This window comes from Scleropages formosus, chromosome 15 (genome assembly GCF_900964775.1).
Source record: "Scleropages formosus chromosome 15, fSclFor1.1, whole genome shotgun sequence".
Lineage (NCBI taxonomy): Eukaryota > Metazoa > Chordata > Actinopteri > Osteoglossiformes > Osteoglossidae > Scleropages > Scleropages formosus.
In genome coordinates, this window is record NC_041820.1 from 2,767,390 (window position 1) to 2,784,138 (window position 16,749).

The following is a 16,749-nucleotide window of genomic DNA, read 5'->3' on the forward strand; positions in this document are numbered from 1 at the left end:
TTCAAGCAACAGGAAGGCAGTCGGGAGGAGGAGAAGCACTTTTTGAGGTCCAGGCATTTGGTTGGTAGAAAAACCCTCAAGGAGTAGGTAGTTGGATGAAGGACAAACCTTCTTCTAAAAGGAGGTTGCTGAAAGAACAGTCCGCCTGCTCCAGAATGCCAAAGTTTATCTGCAGGTCATGCTGCTTGGCAGCCTGCAACATATTTACTCTGTGTGTACGTAAGACATACAGTATAACACACGTTTGCATGTGTGCACACCTTTTCACCCTTGTTGCACCCAAAGGCCCTCAACCCCTGTGAGAGAAAATTTCCCAACTGGAAGCCTCCACTAATTCTTGAGATCAGAGTGACTGGTCACATGGATCCATGGTGGGACACCATTTCCAAGCCTCTGTCCCCTTCAGCACAAGTGTCTTCATCAGCACATGTGCACGTACTGAGCATTATAAACGTGAGCAGTGATCAGCGAGTCCACAGAAATCTGTCCTCAAGTAGCTTGAGTGACTCAAATTCCCTCAGACCTCAGTGAGCAAGTCCACACACTCCTCTGCCAAACCATCCCCAACGATACGGCAAGGTTATCACGTTACCATGCGTATGTGCTGGAGAGGTACCCGCTGCATACTTGGCCTGCTTATTTGGAGACGGCCCTCGGGCTGGAAGTCAGCTGTGAGACTAAAGCAACATTTCAATTTCCAGCAGATATTTGAAACACAACGGTCAAAAGTGAACATCAGAGAACAGTAAACAAGGAGGGATGCCAGAAAGTGATATATATACAGACATACATCCAAAACCGCTCTGGACTCTCCTCTACCATATTCCTGTCATGAACACCAAAAGGTTTTCCAAACAAACACACACACACACACACAACCTAGGATCTGCAAAAAGCCTGCTTTTAAATCATCCCAGGGTGTGAGTTTGCACGCAGCGTGACTCCTGCCCCAAAGAGACAAAAACAACAGCGCCGCTCTGACTAATTTTACACCAGCTGCCTCTCTCCAGCTCCTGTGAAATTCTTGAGTCTCTGCGAATCGCTTCCTCTGAAAGACGAAACGAGCGAAAAAAAAAAATGTCCCAAATGAGAACCAGATTAATCAGTGCTGTGAATTAATAATTTCATACACATGGGCAGCAAAGTGGGGCCAAACCAGCAAACATGTGCTTCTATGTAAACTGCTTCAAGGATATTCAAGTGGAGAATGAAAGTCACACTCGTCTTCGACAGAATCAGCTTTGCAGCCAGTAAATGTGCTTATCCTCAGGGAGAGGCCTGGAAAACAAGGTACAGCACACAATGGGATGTCGCTGGAGCTGGACACTGCCACAGTACCCATTGATGCTCATTTAAACAGCGTCTGCTTACATTTCTCTGTGTATCAAGGGGTCTTTGAGTCAAAATGGACAAATATGAAATTATTACAACAGTATGAAGACCAGTGGAACACAGGAAAAGAAGGTCTGGAGAACAAGAGCTCCTCCTTAAAGGTTGTACACCTATTCATGGCACTTACATGTTCCGTCTCCAGTTGCTCGTGTTGCGCATCGCCCGACCTGCATCAGCCTGGACAGCAGCAGTCAGGGCTCATAATGAGTGGCTCAAGATGTTTTACGGAAACCCTCCGCAAAGACAATTTGTGAAGTGTTTTCATGTCTGCAACCCAAGCTTTATGAGACAAGGCCTCCAGGGCTGTTGGTTCTGAGGGGGGAGGATTTTGTGTGACTGCTCCATCTCAGCCACTAGACAACAGCGGCGCTACGAGGAAATTCAATTCTGAAACAGCTCTGGCTGCTGCTCCCCTGGATCTTGGCAGCCATTCATTTATGCTAATTTGCAGAGTCAAGTGTTCCAAGAGTCATCTTCACGAGGTCCTTCCATGCCAACCTTGGAAGCAAGCAGCACCTTCCAGGCAAATTAATTAACAACAACAATAGTCATGCTAATAACCCCTAAAGAGTTTAATTTAGGAGCTGAGAGGGACTTCGAGGATAGGGAGCCTGGCCATGGGACTCAAAAAGGCGTGAAGAAGCTGCAACCTGTAACTGCTCACTCTTGTTGCTAACCACGCTAACAGCTGATGTCTCACATGGTGAATAGGGTATGAAAGAATGAGGAGTCCCATGTGTCTCCCAGCCACCGAGTGTTTACAAGCAATATCAATGCCTGCAGGAGCACAGGAACACAAGGAATCAAGCAATCCACCTCTGCACCGTGTTCAAGTGCCCACAAAGTGTTTGATGAAGCTCGTCTCATCTTCCTCCCTACCGCAACGGCGGTGGCCGCCATCCAGACGAGCCCTCCTCCCCAGGCCAAGGGATAGCGACTCGCGGCTGTGGAAGGATAGCGAAGAGGTTAACAGATGTTACGTGGGACACGGAGCCGTAAATCCCGCCACATCTGGAAAGAAGATCAGACCGGCTCGTTGTGATAGCACCACGTCCCTAATTCTGCAGAGCCTATACATCACAGGTCCTCTGACAAATATACCTGTCCCACCACTTTTGAAAGAGATTTGGAACACGTGCTGTCCAGCTGGATTGGATTCCAAGCCCTTGTGACCGCCAAGAACAATACTGTCGCTGGGGATTCTGGGAGCACTGAGAGGGGCGCACCGTTGGGTTTCGCAGACTTTATCTATTTGCACTCACCCAGCAGCTTGCATTTTTTTTAAATCCTCCCTCTCAAGGAACCGAAATTATCAGCCTAAGCAAGGTTCCTGCACCTCATTTGTGCTGACAAACATGCTGAGATCTCTACAGGGAACCCGAGGAGGGTCACCTGGTGTCAACCAACACACACAAGAGGGTTCGACTGAGAAACACGCAGCCCTATGCTGCGCTGCTGCTCTCAGGCATGTTTCTGTCCGCGGTGACCTGCTTTGCCGCGCTCGTGAACATATTCCAACACGCATGGGAAGAGCATCCTGCACCATTACACTGAAGTTCCATACTTAGAACCCCTGCTGGTGTTTCTCATTATCTCCAGTGGTCACTGTCCATTTGTCACGCCGACAGCTCACTGCGATGCCAAGAGGGAAAAAGTACGGTATTTTTTGCAACGTCCCGCCAGCCGTGGCCGCAAGACACCGAGCTGATTCAACGGTGTGACAATCCCATGTTCATCGCCAGAACAATTCATTTTCAGCCACGTTGCCGTGCGCAGTACCAGCCGAAGGCTGCATAAGAGCGTGAGGAGAGCATGGACAAAAGGTGGGGTGACGAACATGGCAGGAAGCTTTAGGCGCAGCGTTGAACACTTACTCAAAGAGTAGAAGCTTCAGCGCTCAGTGCTGGCTGGCTGGCACTCACCAAACCAGTAGGCATGACTTATCCACCAGAGCTGTGAGCAGGTGCAGAGCTCCTCATTTTTTGGCCAATGGGGACTGACCTCAGACACGCTTGCGGAAGTGCACTGCACATATTTACCAGATGTTTTGCAACATAAGTTCATATGCCCTTAATTTAAGGCTAAAGCCTAACCAACCTCTGAAAGAGAAACAGAAGCTTTAGTTCTCCTCTGGCCCTCTGACTCCACCTCTTTGGGCTACAGGTGCCCGTTATATTAGTATAACCCGCCAATAAGCTGTAAGTTCAAATCCCAGGAAGCAAAGCTTGAGCTGTGTGACTGAGCTACACCACACTTCTGTAGAAAGCTCTTGGTTCTCTGAGGAGAGGTTTGGGTTTCCGTCAGACTGGCTGCGCAGTCACCGGTGTCAACCGACTCTGTGATTAAATGCAGACCGCAAGGAGAGAAGGAGGTTTCAGTGAAGGAATTTCCTGACTTGACCAGAGTATCCCATCGTGTTGAGCTGTATTTGAGAAGGATCACGGTGAAATCATGGTGTGAGAAGGTCTTGAGTGGCTCTGCCAGAGTTGTAAGCCGGAGCTGTGTCATTGGTAGACTGCACCCCAAAGTCTCGCAGAGGTGGAATCCAACTGTATTCCTGCAATGAAGCAGGGGGTTTTACAGCAAGGCAGCAATACAACCCGTCAGGGGCTTTTGGACTGCATGATGGCAGGAATGAGACATATGCAATCATGGTGTGAAAATCAGGGTAAAATAAAATGAAAAAAGATTAAATGTCCATCTTTTTATGTATCATCAACAACTGTCTGTCCATCGCTGGGTCACTGTGAGCCAGGACCTACCGTGGAGGCACAGGGTGTGAGAGGCACACCAGACTATCACAGGGCAATGACACAAACACACACTCCCTGACTCACCAATACACATACCATAGCCAATTCACCTGAATAATCTATCTGAGTGAGGAAACTGGCACAGCCGAAGGAAACCCACGTGAACTACGCACAGATGGAGCCGAATTCAAGCCCACAGCCTCCATGGCACACTTGATGAAACATTTAATAAAAATTCTGCGGGTTCACAACCTTATGAAGGGCTCAGAAACCTTTTCGCAAGCCATCAATTCGCATCTAGCACCGTATCGCGTCGTAAGTCACGCTGGAGAAAAGCATGAGCTAAATGAGTAGATAATAATAATAATTTATTTGTGAGCAAATCGTAAACTTCTGCCATAAATGTCCATCTGAAACGGTCTCGCAGGCGTGTGTCCAGGGCCCAGAGACAGACTACAGAGGGAGATCTGCACTGGCAGATGTAGCTCTTAGTGTCACCCTCGAGGCATGAGGACACGTACAAAGTAATGACACAAAGAGCAGCAATTAAGAAGGGTGCCGCGCACCATGGTAATAAGCTACCCTGTGGCTCATTAAGCAGCTATAGGGAGGAAGGGCAGAAACACAGGAAAAATGAGAGCAGAGCCTGTTAGAGTGAAGGGTGCAGTGAGAACAACACAGCTAATTGTGTTTACAGAAGCAGTGTGATTTACTGGAAGGATTTTACAATAGTGCCATGCAAATAATGGCACTCGGACAGAAGTGAAGAATCATGGGAAATGGAACAGGACTCTCATGCTTCTGCCCTGTTTCACCAGACTGATGCATCAGTAAAGAGCAGGGCAGCAGGGGCCGTAGTGGTTAGAACCACCACCTGTCGCTCAAAGGACCCATTTCGAATCTCCCCTCCTGCTGTAGCACCCTTGATCAAAGTGTTCAGTCTGAACTGATTCAGCAAACATTACGCAGCTGTATATATGGGTAAATCAGTGTAAAAGAAAAATGCGAGCTAAAAGAATATGTGAATAAGAAGAATAAATGCAAAGGGGAAAGAAATGAAAAAACACACCACTTCCCACGACTCGCATTTGCTATAGTAAGGCTCCGGGATGTTTCAAGCACAAAAAGATGAGGTGATGACATGTAGTGCCACGTGAAGATCTGCTGTATGTCGATCACTGTGTTTCCTCGTAACTGTACTGAAGATGCAGCCACTGTTAGAAAGACACATGATGGAGTGTGTTACCGTTGCTGCACCTAGACAGCTAGGCGCTGCTTCCAGCCAGCAGCACTTTCCCAGCCCTCGCACCGGGAGCACCAGGCGTGGCTGTGCAGCACTGTGCTCTTTCCTGTGAGAACCTACCTGCTTGACTGTCTGGGATGTTGCACAGAGAGCGCTGTAACCTGCTGACAGAGCGCCCGTAAAACGGCAGGATCTGGGGCCAGTAAAGCCTGGATATGAGGCCAGATGGGCCGTGGCAGAAAACAGAACCCTGACTTCCACCTCCGGCCCTGGTCTCTGAAGGGTTCCGGAATGTGCTGACCCACAGAAAATGCAGCTGGGGGTGCAGGACCAGAACACCGGGATTTGAAGAACAACAGTAAACACAACAGGTGCCACAGGAGGGCTGCGCTCCAATAGGACGGGGTGGTTGCGGCAGCGGTGAAGTAACACAGGCCACGAGCGCCACAGCACAGCACACCTCCGCAGCTCTCTGTTTATTCAGAGTGCAGGAAGCTTCCGGAAGTGTTGTTCTCAGCATAAACACAGGGTAGTGTGCAGGCAGCACATAAAAACTTGGGCCAACAGTGGAACACGCGCACACGCGCACTCCTACACTCAGGTTAAACACAGGACAGCTGTAGAATATGATGAGTGTGTGTTCTCAAGTGCACGTGCCAGTTTGTTGTGTGTGAATAAAGAAATCACCAACTGTCAGAAGTGTAGAGAAAGATTACTGGTGGAAATGCAAAGGATAAGAAAGTGCAGCTGTACCTTTGAGAGAAGCGCTCAGCTGTAATGCTTTGAAAAGTGGTGCAGGACAGTACAGGATGGAAGCTGCTGAGGGAAAATGTTTCAAATACAATGAGGTGTACAGCACTAATTCCATTCGTCAGTTCCGCTATTCTGCTGTATAGACGGCTGAACGACTGTATGGAGTAGTGTAATGTATCGACCACTGTAAGTCACCTTAGATACAGGTGTCAGCTAAAGTCGCTTTGAAGAAAGGTGTCCACTAAGTGAATAAATGTAAACATAATTCACCTCCAGCTAGAAGTGCTCGACCAGATTCAATACCATGTGGGACGCTCAGAGCAGTCCGTGGCCTGTGCGAATGTCCTCAGTGAGGTGGGGTTGGGGGTTGGGCACTCACTGATTCTGTTCCTGGCTCCATTGACCTGCTCACCCAGGGCTTTGGCTTCAGCAAACCTGCAATGAGCAGAAGGAGACCCTGGTGAAACCACAACCTGCCGAGATGAAGACAGCCAGCTGCAGTACGAGAGAATTAGAGAAGATTAAGGACACTAAGGAGACACTAAAACTGGTCAACAAGGAGGGGTCGGACACAACCAGTGACAATTAACAAGACCTCTCAGCGTCGACGGCCCACTTGCACTGAGCTGCAGTCTGGAGATGTTTTCATAAAATGCACTTTTTGTTTGTCAAGGACATTTGTAAGTCTACTTAAGCAGAACCGAATCATAAACATCCCAACCACAGGCTGAAAGCCATCCCGTGAAGAAAGCTAACCTCAGGGGAATCATACTGTTTACAATTAAACGCATTCTGTGCCCCATTTAGACCTCAGTGTCAGGAGGGATTCGAACCAAGCCAGCGTCCCTCGGCCATTGCTGCACTCTGCTACTTTTCCTCCTCCTGCTCTCCACAGCCCAATGGCCACTGACCTCTGCTTGAGGAGGGCTTTGTTGTCGTCAATGGTCACGTTGTCTTCATGGTCCCTCCGAAAGATGTCAAAGGCCTCCTGTCGACCCATGGAGAGAGCTGGCCCTGAGGATGGGAGGGAGACGGGCGAAGGTTCAAAGTACAAAATGAGTCTGGAGGAAGAGCCGCTTTTCTGTCTTCAAATAGAGCGAACACTAGTCTGGTGTGCAGATGAGAACATGGAATAATGCCATTGGTTACAAGCCTATGAGCTCCAACGGTTTCGTGACACTCAAAGAAGAACAATAAAGGTCCACTGTGACCATATAAAATAGCTTTTTTCCCCCAGTGGTGGCAGTACTGTTTAAAATGTGGGCCGGCAGGGAGGAACAAAGTCTGAGTTTGTACGCCCCGGGTCTGTTTATCCCATAGGCTTCCATAGGTAGCGAATCAGAACACAAACATGGCAACCCATAAACAAGGGGAGCTGCTGTTTTGGCACGTGATCAGAAGCTCTCGTTAATTTCAGTGGCTATTAAAACCATCATCACAGCATGTTGGAGTGGAAGAGGCCGCACTGGGGGGACCTGCAGTAAATGACGTGGGGTTATAGAAAGATGCAGACACCACTCCCGGTACAGCCAAACCCTGCATGTTACTGACAAAGCACATTACAATCCCCTCACCGACGCTTCACAGCTCAGAATGAAACCCCAACACCCACCACCTTTATTTGGTGCTTTCAGAGCTTCAGGAGGATGGGACTTGAGGGCCGAGCAGAGTCTGCGTAACTCAAGCTGAGCGAACCTCCGGAGAGTGGTTCTCCATCCTACCTTCATGTCTGCTTTAGAACTGCAGGCCTCCTCAGCAATGCTCGGTGGGGGCCAGGTATCCCACAAAGGGAATCTGTTTATCAGGTGCCCCCATTCATCACATGCTTCCCTGGGACTCGGAGCTTGAGGAGCACATTAGCGAAAAATCAGACTTAATATACTGCCAGGAAAAGTACGAGCACCTTGCTATGTGCAACTGAAAGGCTGTTATCCAAGAAAGGACATTCATGTATTATGTACTAAGTATACATTGTTAATGTAGCATTCCATTGACTGAATGGGTAACCAATTAAAGAAGGAAAGTGGAGCTCAGAAAGAAAGTGTTTAATGGCGCTAAACGTGTGAGCGATGCTTGCCTTGGGATCCCTTGTAGGCAGACGGACGGCGACTTTGTCATTTGCTTTCAATTCAAACATGATGAGGAAAGGGAAAAAAAAAGAACTCCAGAAAAACAACAGGAAAAGACCAGCTTTGATCTCGGAGCAGTAAACACCCCATGGCAAGCTGGCACGGTCGGGCAAAGCGGTTCTGTCTTATTCGGAGGTGGGGGGGCACAATGGAGGATGGCGCTCTGAAACAGCGGGGAAGGACCTTGCTTGGGTAGGATTTGGTGGGGTGGCGGTTACTTACTGTACCACCATAATCACACTGTCATGTTGTGAACCCACTAGCTGTGCCCACACAGGCCCCCGCTCCGCCAGGGAGCCAGCGGGCACACGCAATACCCCAGTCATGTGTGCACCATCTGGCCGCCAACTGAGACGTCTCCTCCTTCGCCGCACAGCGGGAAGATGCCAAAGCGTGAGGAGTTAACGTGCTCATCTGTGGATCTCAACAAACCTCTCAAAGTCCATATGTTCTTCGTCTCCCTTCCTGGGCATCATTGCTTGCCATTCGACGAGAGCACAGACAGCCCGTCGCCTCTTTGAGTGCCGAGAAGCTGAAGTCCAAAGAGGTTCGGTCAGTTTTTACGTTGAAAACAGCAGTCAATGGCAGTTTGCTGGATGGAAATAACCGTTTTTCCAGAAATAAATGCTTTCTGCACTGCTCAGACGAGGCATTTTTCAGCCAAAGGTGATGCATCTGCTTCGAGTCAGCATGGAGGTGTCTGTGTCACAGCTGTGAGGTGGGCCGCTTCTTTCATGACTGTGATAAAATCCTCCTGGGGGGCACATGTGCCCATACACTCAGAGGTCTTTTGGGCTCTTTACTACAGGAGGGGGCTGCCAGCGCGAGATCACAAATTTCATGAACAACTGTTACTGTTTTACTAAAGGAAACATGTCTGGAGTGACGATGCCTGTTTAAATTTAGCCTCCAGTGGTGTTGAGCTCTGAACTGAGTCAGTGCTGGAGAGTCCCTGACTCACTGGTGACTGCCATACAGCTTCTGAGAGAATGCCATTTTATTAGGATACAACCTGGGGGCTGGTGGTAGGACCGCAACAGGGTGAAATATCAGCCATGCCCTTTCTGAAAAGCAGAACTAAAATTTAGAGCCAATTGTGGGTGCCTCGTGCAAAAATCCAGAAGGTGGTGGAACTCTTCAAAGAAGGGAATAAAAAGATTAAATTCCCATGTGTCTCCCTCCTCATCTCACTCCACTGACTTCCTGCTGCTCATATCTACTTCAACCCTCTGGTTATGGTCTACAAGATGGCCAAAGGATCAGCATCCTGATATCTGAAGTACCTGACAACTCCCGACACCTTAGCAAGAGTGCTGTGCTCCTTCACCTCTGGCCACTTGGTGGTCGCACTCACAGGGGTCCAAAATGAAACACCTACCAGTTCTCAGTTTTGGTGGAATGAGATCCTTCTGTTCCCCGGAGCTGCTGAATCCCTCCCAGCATTCAAGAAGGATCTCAAACCCATCTATTTCAGATCCATATCTCTCTTGATCTCCAGATAACTACATAAATCAGTGCAACACCATCTGCTACGTTTATCAATGTAGTTGCTATGTGAATGTCACTTCTACAGGCAGCTACTTCAGTTATGTGGACCAGCAACAGGGCGGTATGAGACAAACAAGCTGTACTTTGATAATCTTCTGTGTATCTGAAGCTCTTCATCATTTGTTGACGCACTTTTGTTTACTCTCAGATGCACATCATTTTGGAAAAAAAGCACTCACCAAATGCAAAAATGTAAATATAAGTGTGTCTCTGTCCTCCTGCCCTGAGGTAAAAACAATCCACCCTGAATTCCCCTCAAGAGACACATGGAAAGTGTGCATCCTTCTTGCTACAGCAGCCCAACATCACTGCTACGTTTAGACTACAAAACAGGTGTTGTGGCCTTCCTCGTATATGAGCCCATCTAGTCTCCTTCATCATTGTATCCAATGGCATTCTTGCCCAACAATGTAATGTTTTTACATCTGCAACCTAGCGCATTGTGACTCTAAACAGAGTATTTAGTTGATTGTCATCGGAGCATAGCCGGCACCCTTCAGAACACTCTGCGCCCATAAATAACACTCAGTGTTGTCTAAACATGTGATGCACGAGAGGTGTTTGACAAGAACAAACGAATGAGGCCGCTTTGTCACGGCAGAGGTTGCTCAGTCTCCGCCGCTGCTCATTTGTTTTCCATGTGTTAAAGCAACGCACTAAACACTTTTTTGGAGCAAACAAATTAAAAGGAAACATACATCGGTGCCTCATCCCGATTCTTGCGAGGGCAGGAGACATAACACACAGCAGTCCTTGATGAAGCCCTGTGGAAGTGGACCATGGCAACAACTTTGTTTCTGCTCTGAATAACGCAAACCAAAGCATTTCACTGGCATGTGAGCCGTATTCAGTTATTATATAAAACACGCAGAACAAACATGGAATTTCGAATTTAATAAAAATAACTCTATCATTAGCCAGAAGACAGAAATTTGTTGCATGATAATTGCACACAGAGTAAAAACAAAGGAAATCAGGCTTTAATAATAACAGTGCAGTTCGCTGTGCACCATACTACATTTCACTAATTCACTGTCCTACAGTAATCACTGCGCTATTAGAAAAACTCCAGCATGGAATTCAGTGCAGTGCAGAGTCCAAGGAAGATGAGCTAAAACTTCACAGATGGACCATTTAACTTCACTGGTTTTTCACATGCTGTTTTACTATGTTGCTGCCCAATACATTCTTACCTGCCTTACCAACTCCTACCAACAGCCTTATTTAGGCATGTTCATGGACATAAGCCATCGATGCAGAGGTCAGCAGAACTTCACTCTGCACAGCGTTAAACCTACACCTTAAACACACTCGGCACGCTAACCTGGAGACACAACACAGAGTGGAAAACCGCAGAAGAATTTGTTACAGGATGCTGCACAGCATCGGTGTTTTATCACAAGGCTTGAGTGTTTAGTCTGGGCCTGACAGCTTTCTGCGCTCACCATGTCCGAGACGTCAGGGGTCGACCTGTAAAACACGGAAAGCTCTGCGGATGCAGATACAACCTAGAAAACATGGTTTCCGTGTGCATAACTATTGAGTTGATTTTATTTTTTAGAAGCATGTTACAGACAGAATATACAGAAGCAGGACTTAGAGCTCATGGAGATGAAATTAAAGGGGATGTAAGGACCAATGAGAGAGAGAACGAGAAAAAGAATAACAGGACCGTTACAGGATGGCGCCAGCCTGGTAAAAGGGAGAGTTTTATGATGTGACGCACAGGACAGCCAGTCTTGCCGCCTCCCCCACACCCACACCCACAGACCTCACTACATCTGGGGCAACATCTGCTCCTTCAGCAGTGCCCCTGGGGCAAGAAGCAAACACAAACAACAGTGCAGCAGAACGACAAGCAGATTAAAGGAGGAGGTCAGGAAAGACTGACCCACACAGAAAGCACTGGGAGTAGTTTTTTTTTTATGTGGGGATGATATTTTGACAATCCTTAAAATAAATTTAATGCAACAAAATACATATTTCTATCTGCCACAGTGCTGTAAAACTTTACTGCACTGTTATAATGATAGCAGTCACACCAGGAAACCAGCTTCCCATAGACCTTCCTAAATGTACATCGCCTTCAGGCCTAGAGGACCAGGACCAACTAGAGATGGACCTGTCAGCGAGTGCGGTCGAACGAGTCGGCAAAGACTTGCGTTGATCTTCAGATAAGATGTTCTGACATGTCTTTATTTTCCACTGATATTTATTTATTTGACTTTTTTTTCAAAGCAACTTCAAATGTGAGGTTTGTACACTAAGCAGCTTACAATGACTTATCCATTTATAGAGCTGGGTCATTTTTACTATATGAAGTCACAGTAAGTGCTGTGATCAATGGTACAACATCAGGAGTAGGATTCAATCCCAGGGCCTTCCCACCGTCAGGTGACATATCTAACCAGTACGCCACGTGCTGCCCCAGGTAACTGGAGGTAACTGAAGGATGCTTCCACCCCTATTTGTATGTCTTCAGTATTGCATCATCCATCCATGTTCAGGTGTCCACAATGAACTCTCCTAGTCTGAAGACAGACCAGCTTGAACGATTTTGAACTTGCCTTTCAGAACATTGGAAAAAGAACTGTGGTATAAATCACTCTCGTTCTAAACATTTTTGGGAAACAAGCTGTTCTGAGGGCGAGTAAATAAATCCTTTACTCCCACTTTTACCATATGATATTGCTCCATCGCACTGCTAGTAAATACTGCTTGATCCTTGGAACAGAAAAAAATGTGATGTTTTGGTCAAAAGAGGTGCATCAAAAAAATGAAGAATTTCATCATGCAAGATTAATTGGGGAGTTGTGAAATGATGGTTTTATTTTCAGAAAATCCTTATTGGAACCAGAAAATTTCAGGAAGAAGATCTTGCAAAAATCAACCACAGCAGATTCCTGGCTGCAGTCTGTCAGGCGCATTTCTACATAAGTTAAATTTCAGATCTTCACAACGGAACATTCCTGGAATATCTGTCCGAAAAGGACATGACATCACGGCTTTCTGTGAACATGCACCTCGTGTCACGATGACCTCACTTTCCATTTGCTGGGGCCAATGTGTACACAAATTGTTTTATGCTTCATGCGAGAGAAGAACCGGAATACATCCAACAACATCCACTAAGCTGGTAACACGATTGCTCAAAAGCATTCTTGAGGAAATGGAAAAGAACAGAGGAGTTGTCAGAACTTCATTAAACTGCAGCATTACTGAATGACCAGTCAGTGCTGGGTGCCTCTTCTGCTAAATTAATTGCATCCCTTCATCATTCTTCCCAGATGCATCAGTGCATGTGGTCAAGGAAACAAACTAACTGTACTTAAGAATCACACATCTGTAGTGATGTCTCTTTTTCCTAAGGTAATGCACAAATTGTATTTTCTATGAGATGTATGTCGCTTTGGAGAAAAGCGTCTGCTAAATGAATACATGTAAACGCATCATGTCCTACCGTTATTCTGATTCCGTGCTGTGGAGAGACCCAGCCTGGCCTTCGCCCTGCGTTCCGACCACAGGGACAGAAGTAGGAGAAAGAGAGAGTCATAAACTGACAATAAATTAAAACTCTGGCTTTGTTAGTTTAAGCCATGTTTCACTGAAGATCGTGGACAAGGTTTGAGGCTATAACTCAGAGCATGCCGAACAGCACAAGAGCACGTGGTCTAAAAGAGCTGTCTATGCTTTGCCTTTCATTGTTTCCTTTCTCTTAAAAAAGATATCATAGAAGGCTTGGCCACCTGTGAGTTAGAAAAAATAGGCAGAGAATGGATCCAAGGTTTCGACTGCCACAAGCTATGGCAGATGCTTCTGACATGCAAAGGTCATCCTTGTTATCCTCGTTACAGCTAAGCGCAGCGGATGGAAGGCAATCATTAAAGAGTAACTGCTGACCCTGCATCCTGTCAGCTCCTAATCCACCCGTTAAGATTAACCCTGAACGCATATAAACAAACTACAGCACACAGTGGGTGGGTCAGAGCTCAGAAATGTTATTTCCGTTCATTAAGGCCATTGTTTGAAAATTATAATTCAATGCATGTGTTTTATTTGTAATAAAGAAGGAAACTAAAGGCCATGTTTGTGCTGCATTCTCCTGGAGAGACATGACACTAACAGCATTTACAGGCCGGCTTTTGATTTCGATGCTTGACTGCCTCGTATACTCAAATCCACAGGTCTGGGACCTCGGAGCTGGATGACATTCACAATATCTACAGGTCATTCCAAAATTCAAGAAATTTGGGCTTGCAGACAAGTGGGAGCAGCAGGGCATTGTGACCATGGGATGTCTTTTTTGGGAAATGACCGAGGAGGCTGGCAGCAATCACACCCCTTTTTCAACACATGTGTAAAGGGCACCTCCCAGCACTACGGCCACACATTCCAGCACCCACCTTCACCCAGCGCCAAGGCCCAATTACACGTCTCCATCTAATAGCCAGCATCTGCCATCCTTTTAGGGTTAGGGTTAGCAGCTGTAGCAGCTGTACTAGTGTTAGCACCTGCAACAGCTCAAATCCAAGTGTTACACTGGCTTAAAAACAAAACCTATGAAAACTGAAATTTGAAAATCTGAAAGGAAAAATTCAAGTACTGCATTTGTGTCAGATGTTTCTCAGCTCAGCTTCAGAAGTCAAAAGGAATCTGAGACATTCTGGTCCTTGTTCTGTTGTGAAGGCACTTCACTGACGCATGATACCAATCAGTCCTTTCTTAAAGCTGTAAACACCACATACCATGCGCCGTCTAGCTTTCAAAGCCACGCAACATAAACAGCATGCTGAGGCTTTCGCAAAATGAGATTGTACCGCTTGCATCAAATAAGGAAATTATTTTTACACAGATGGACGAACTAATCCACGTGATCCCACATGTCAGTTTTACAGCACATTTGTATGTCAAAGGCTGCAACAGAGAGGAATCTGTTATTCTTTCTAATATAATTTAGAGAAACCCATGGAAAAACAGAAAACTTCAACAGCTGTACACTTGTAATTTTTCGAAGGAAACACCACAAAGAAAAACCGGAGTCTAGTTCTGTGCCATGAAGAAAAACTGCTTTAACTGGCAGTTCTTCTGTGGATGTGACCACGAGCGATGTGTCATCAGGATGTCTCCATCAGAAGAGTAACCAAATGATGACTATTAAATGAGCACCTTGATCTGCAGGTGGCAGGTTATGTGGACAGGTAAGCGGTACGCAGGAAAAATATCTGAAGGCTCAGGCTTCCAAACACTGAGGAAACCTACTTTCGACCTGGAGACAGGAGAGAAAAAAAAACACGGACTGGCAAACTGCACTCATGTCAGCAGAGGACAAGGCTTCTTCCATTAGCAGTAGTAAATCTGTGCTATCGAAGCACAGGCAGACAGGCTGACGCTAGAAAATATCTGTTCACGCAAATGTCTCTTACAGGCTCATAGTCATGGCCTTTTTTCAATGAAATACATTCGGCGAAAAACATCAGCACTCTAATATCGTAATCACCACAGCAGTTATTCTGCCATCAGGTAAAGAGTTTTCCATTTGCTGACAGCGGGCCACACCATCTAAATATCCATCACTCAACATGGGAGGAAGCGTTTCTGAAAATGTCATTTGAGGGGGAATTCTTGACAGCCTTGCCAAGAACAGCCTGTAGGTTTTTTAAAAGCTCCCCCTTCTGCATAATGTCCCCGGATTCTGCTGCGTCCGCAACATTTAACATTCTTGTACGTTTTCAGGACACGTCTATGTCCAATGCACACTCTTGCTCAAAATGTTTGCAACAAATCAAAAATGGTCACTCTCCGTTCCGATCCTTCCATCATCATAGTCACCACGAAAAACAAAGTAAAATCCCCAATAATAATGTAAACTACAAGTACTCAGGATTTAATAAAAAAAATGGCTGAAGTAAACTTGTAAAGTTTGATTTTCCTTGTACATGTAAAGTGTACAGTATTGATGGTAAACGGATGGTGTAGATCAGTTTCCATAATCCATATAATAATCAACACTAGAATCTACAATACAAGGGAAGAGTGCCACTACACCTGGCCAACACTGGACAGAAGAGTGAAAGCAAGGCAACCCACAATGTATCTCTGGGAATTGCAGAGACACTGAAAAGACATACTGGCATATTGCTGAAAACTGTTATTCTCATTAAAAAAAACTAATTTCCAGTACTCAAACTTATGACTGGTACTGGACCAGATCACACAAAAAGGCTTGAATTTTCAGGTAAATGGTAAATATTTGTGGGATTTACCTGTGGCCTGTCTGACTGCGCTCACATACAATGACGGACATTCTATGGAAATCTTTTGGTTCCACAAAAACATTTCTTTATAGGTCCCCTTTTAGGCATATGACCTGAAAACAGAGCTGGACATGTAAAAACCAGACAAAACGCTGCCATTACTGTAGATTTCATCACTTGATCATGTGCTACACCCCAACCAGACTGCTACGTTCTTCCAACATCTACCGGCCTGGTGGTCCGACGTACAAAACGTAAAGCACAAAGGTTCTTGGTTCTGGCTCCGTTGTGGTGGAATGACCTCCCCGTCTCACTCAGAACTGCTGAATCTCTGTCCACGTTTAAAAAAGGTCTTAAAACTAACCTCTTCCAGACTCATTTCACTCATGATCTCTTAAGTTCATGTAAGATGTAAATGTTCATGCACTATAACTTTAAGATGATGCCTGGATTAATCCTTTATGTACCTACTCCTGTAATTTCACGTAAATATTTCTATGTATTTCAAAAAAAAAATTACTAGGAAGGTGATCAGGAATCGTCAATATTCTGAAAAGTTACTCATGTGATGAACATCGGTTCGTATGGTGGAAAGAAAGAAACTAATTGCACTTAAGAATCACACATCTGCATCTAAGTGTCTCTCTCCTAATGTAATGAACACATTGTATTTTCTA

At 46.0% G+C, this 16,749-nt stretch overlaps 1 protein-coding gene across 5 annotated transcripts in view; it reads right to left on the reverse strand.

Annotated features, from left to right (window-relative positions):
• kif6 (kinesin family member 6) overlaps positions 1-16,749 on the reverse strand; it is a 64,415-nt gene that overhangs the window by 12,079 nt on the left and 35,587 nt on the right. For all 5 annotated transcript variants that reach the window (XM_018755248.2, XM_018755169.2, XM_018755092.2 and 2 more), the window contains exons 14-15: positions 7,053-7,155; positions 6,521-6,576 (exon numbers count right to left, since the gene is read on the reverse strand). In XM_018755248.2, coding sequence (XP_018610764.2) covers positions 6,521-6,576; positions 7,053-7,155 — 159 coding nt within the window. The remainder of the gene's footprint in view (positions 1-6,520; positions 6,577-7,052; positions 7,156-16,749) is intronic.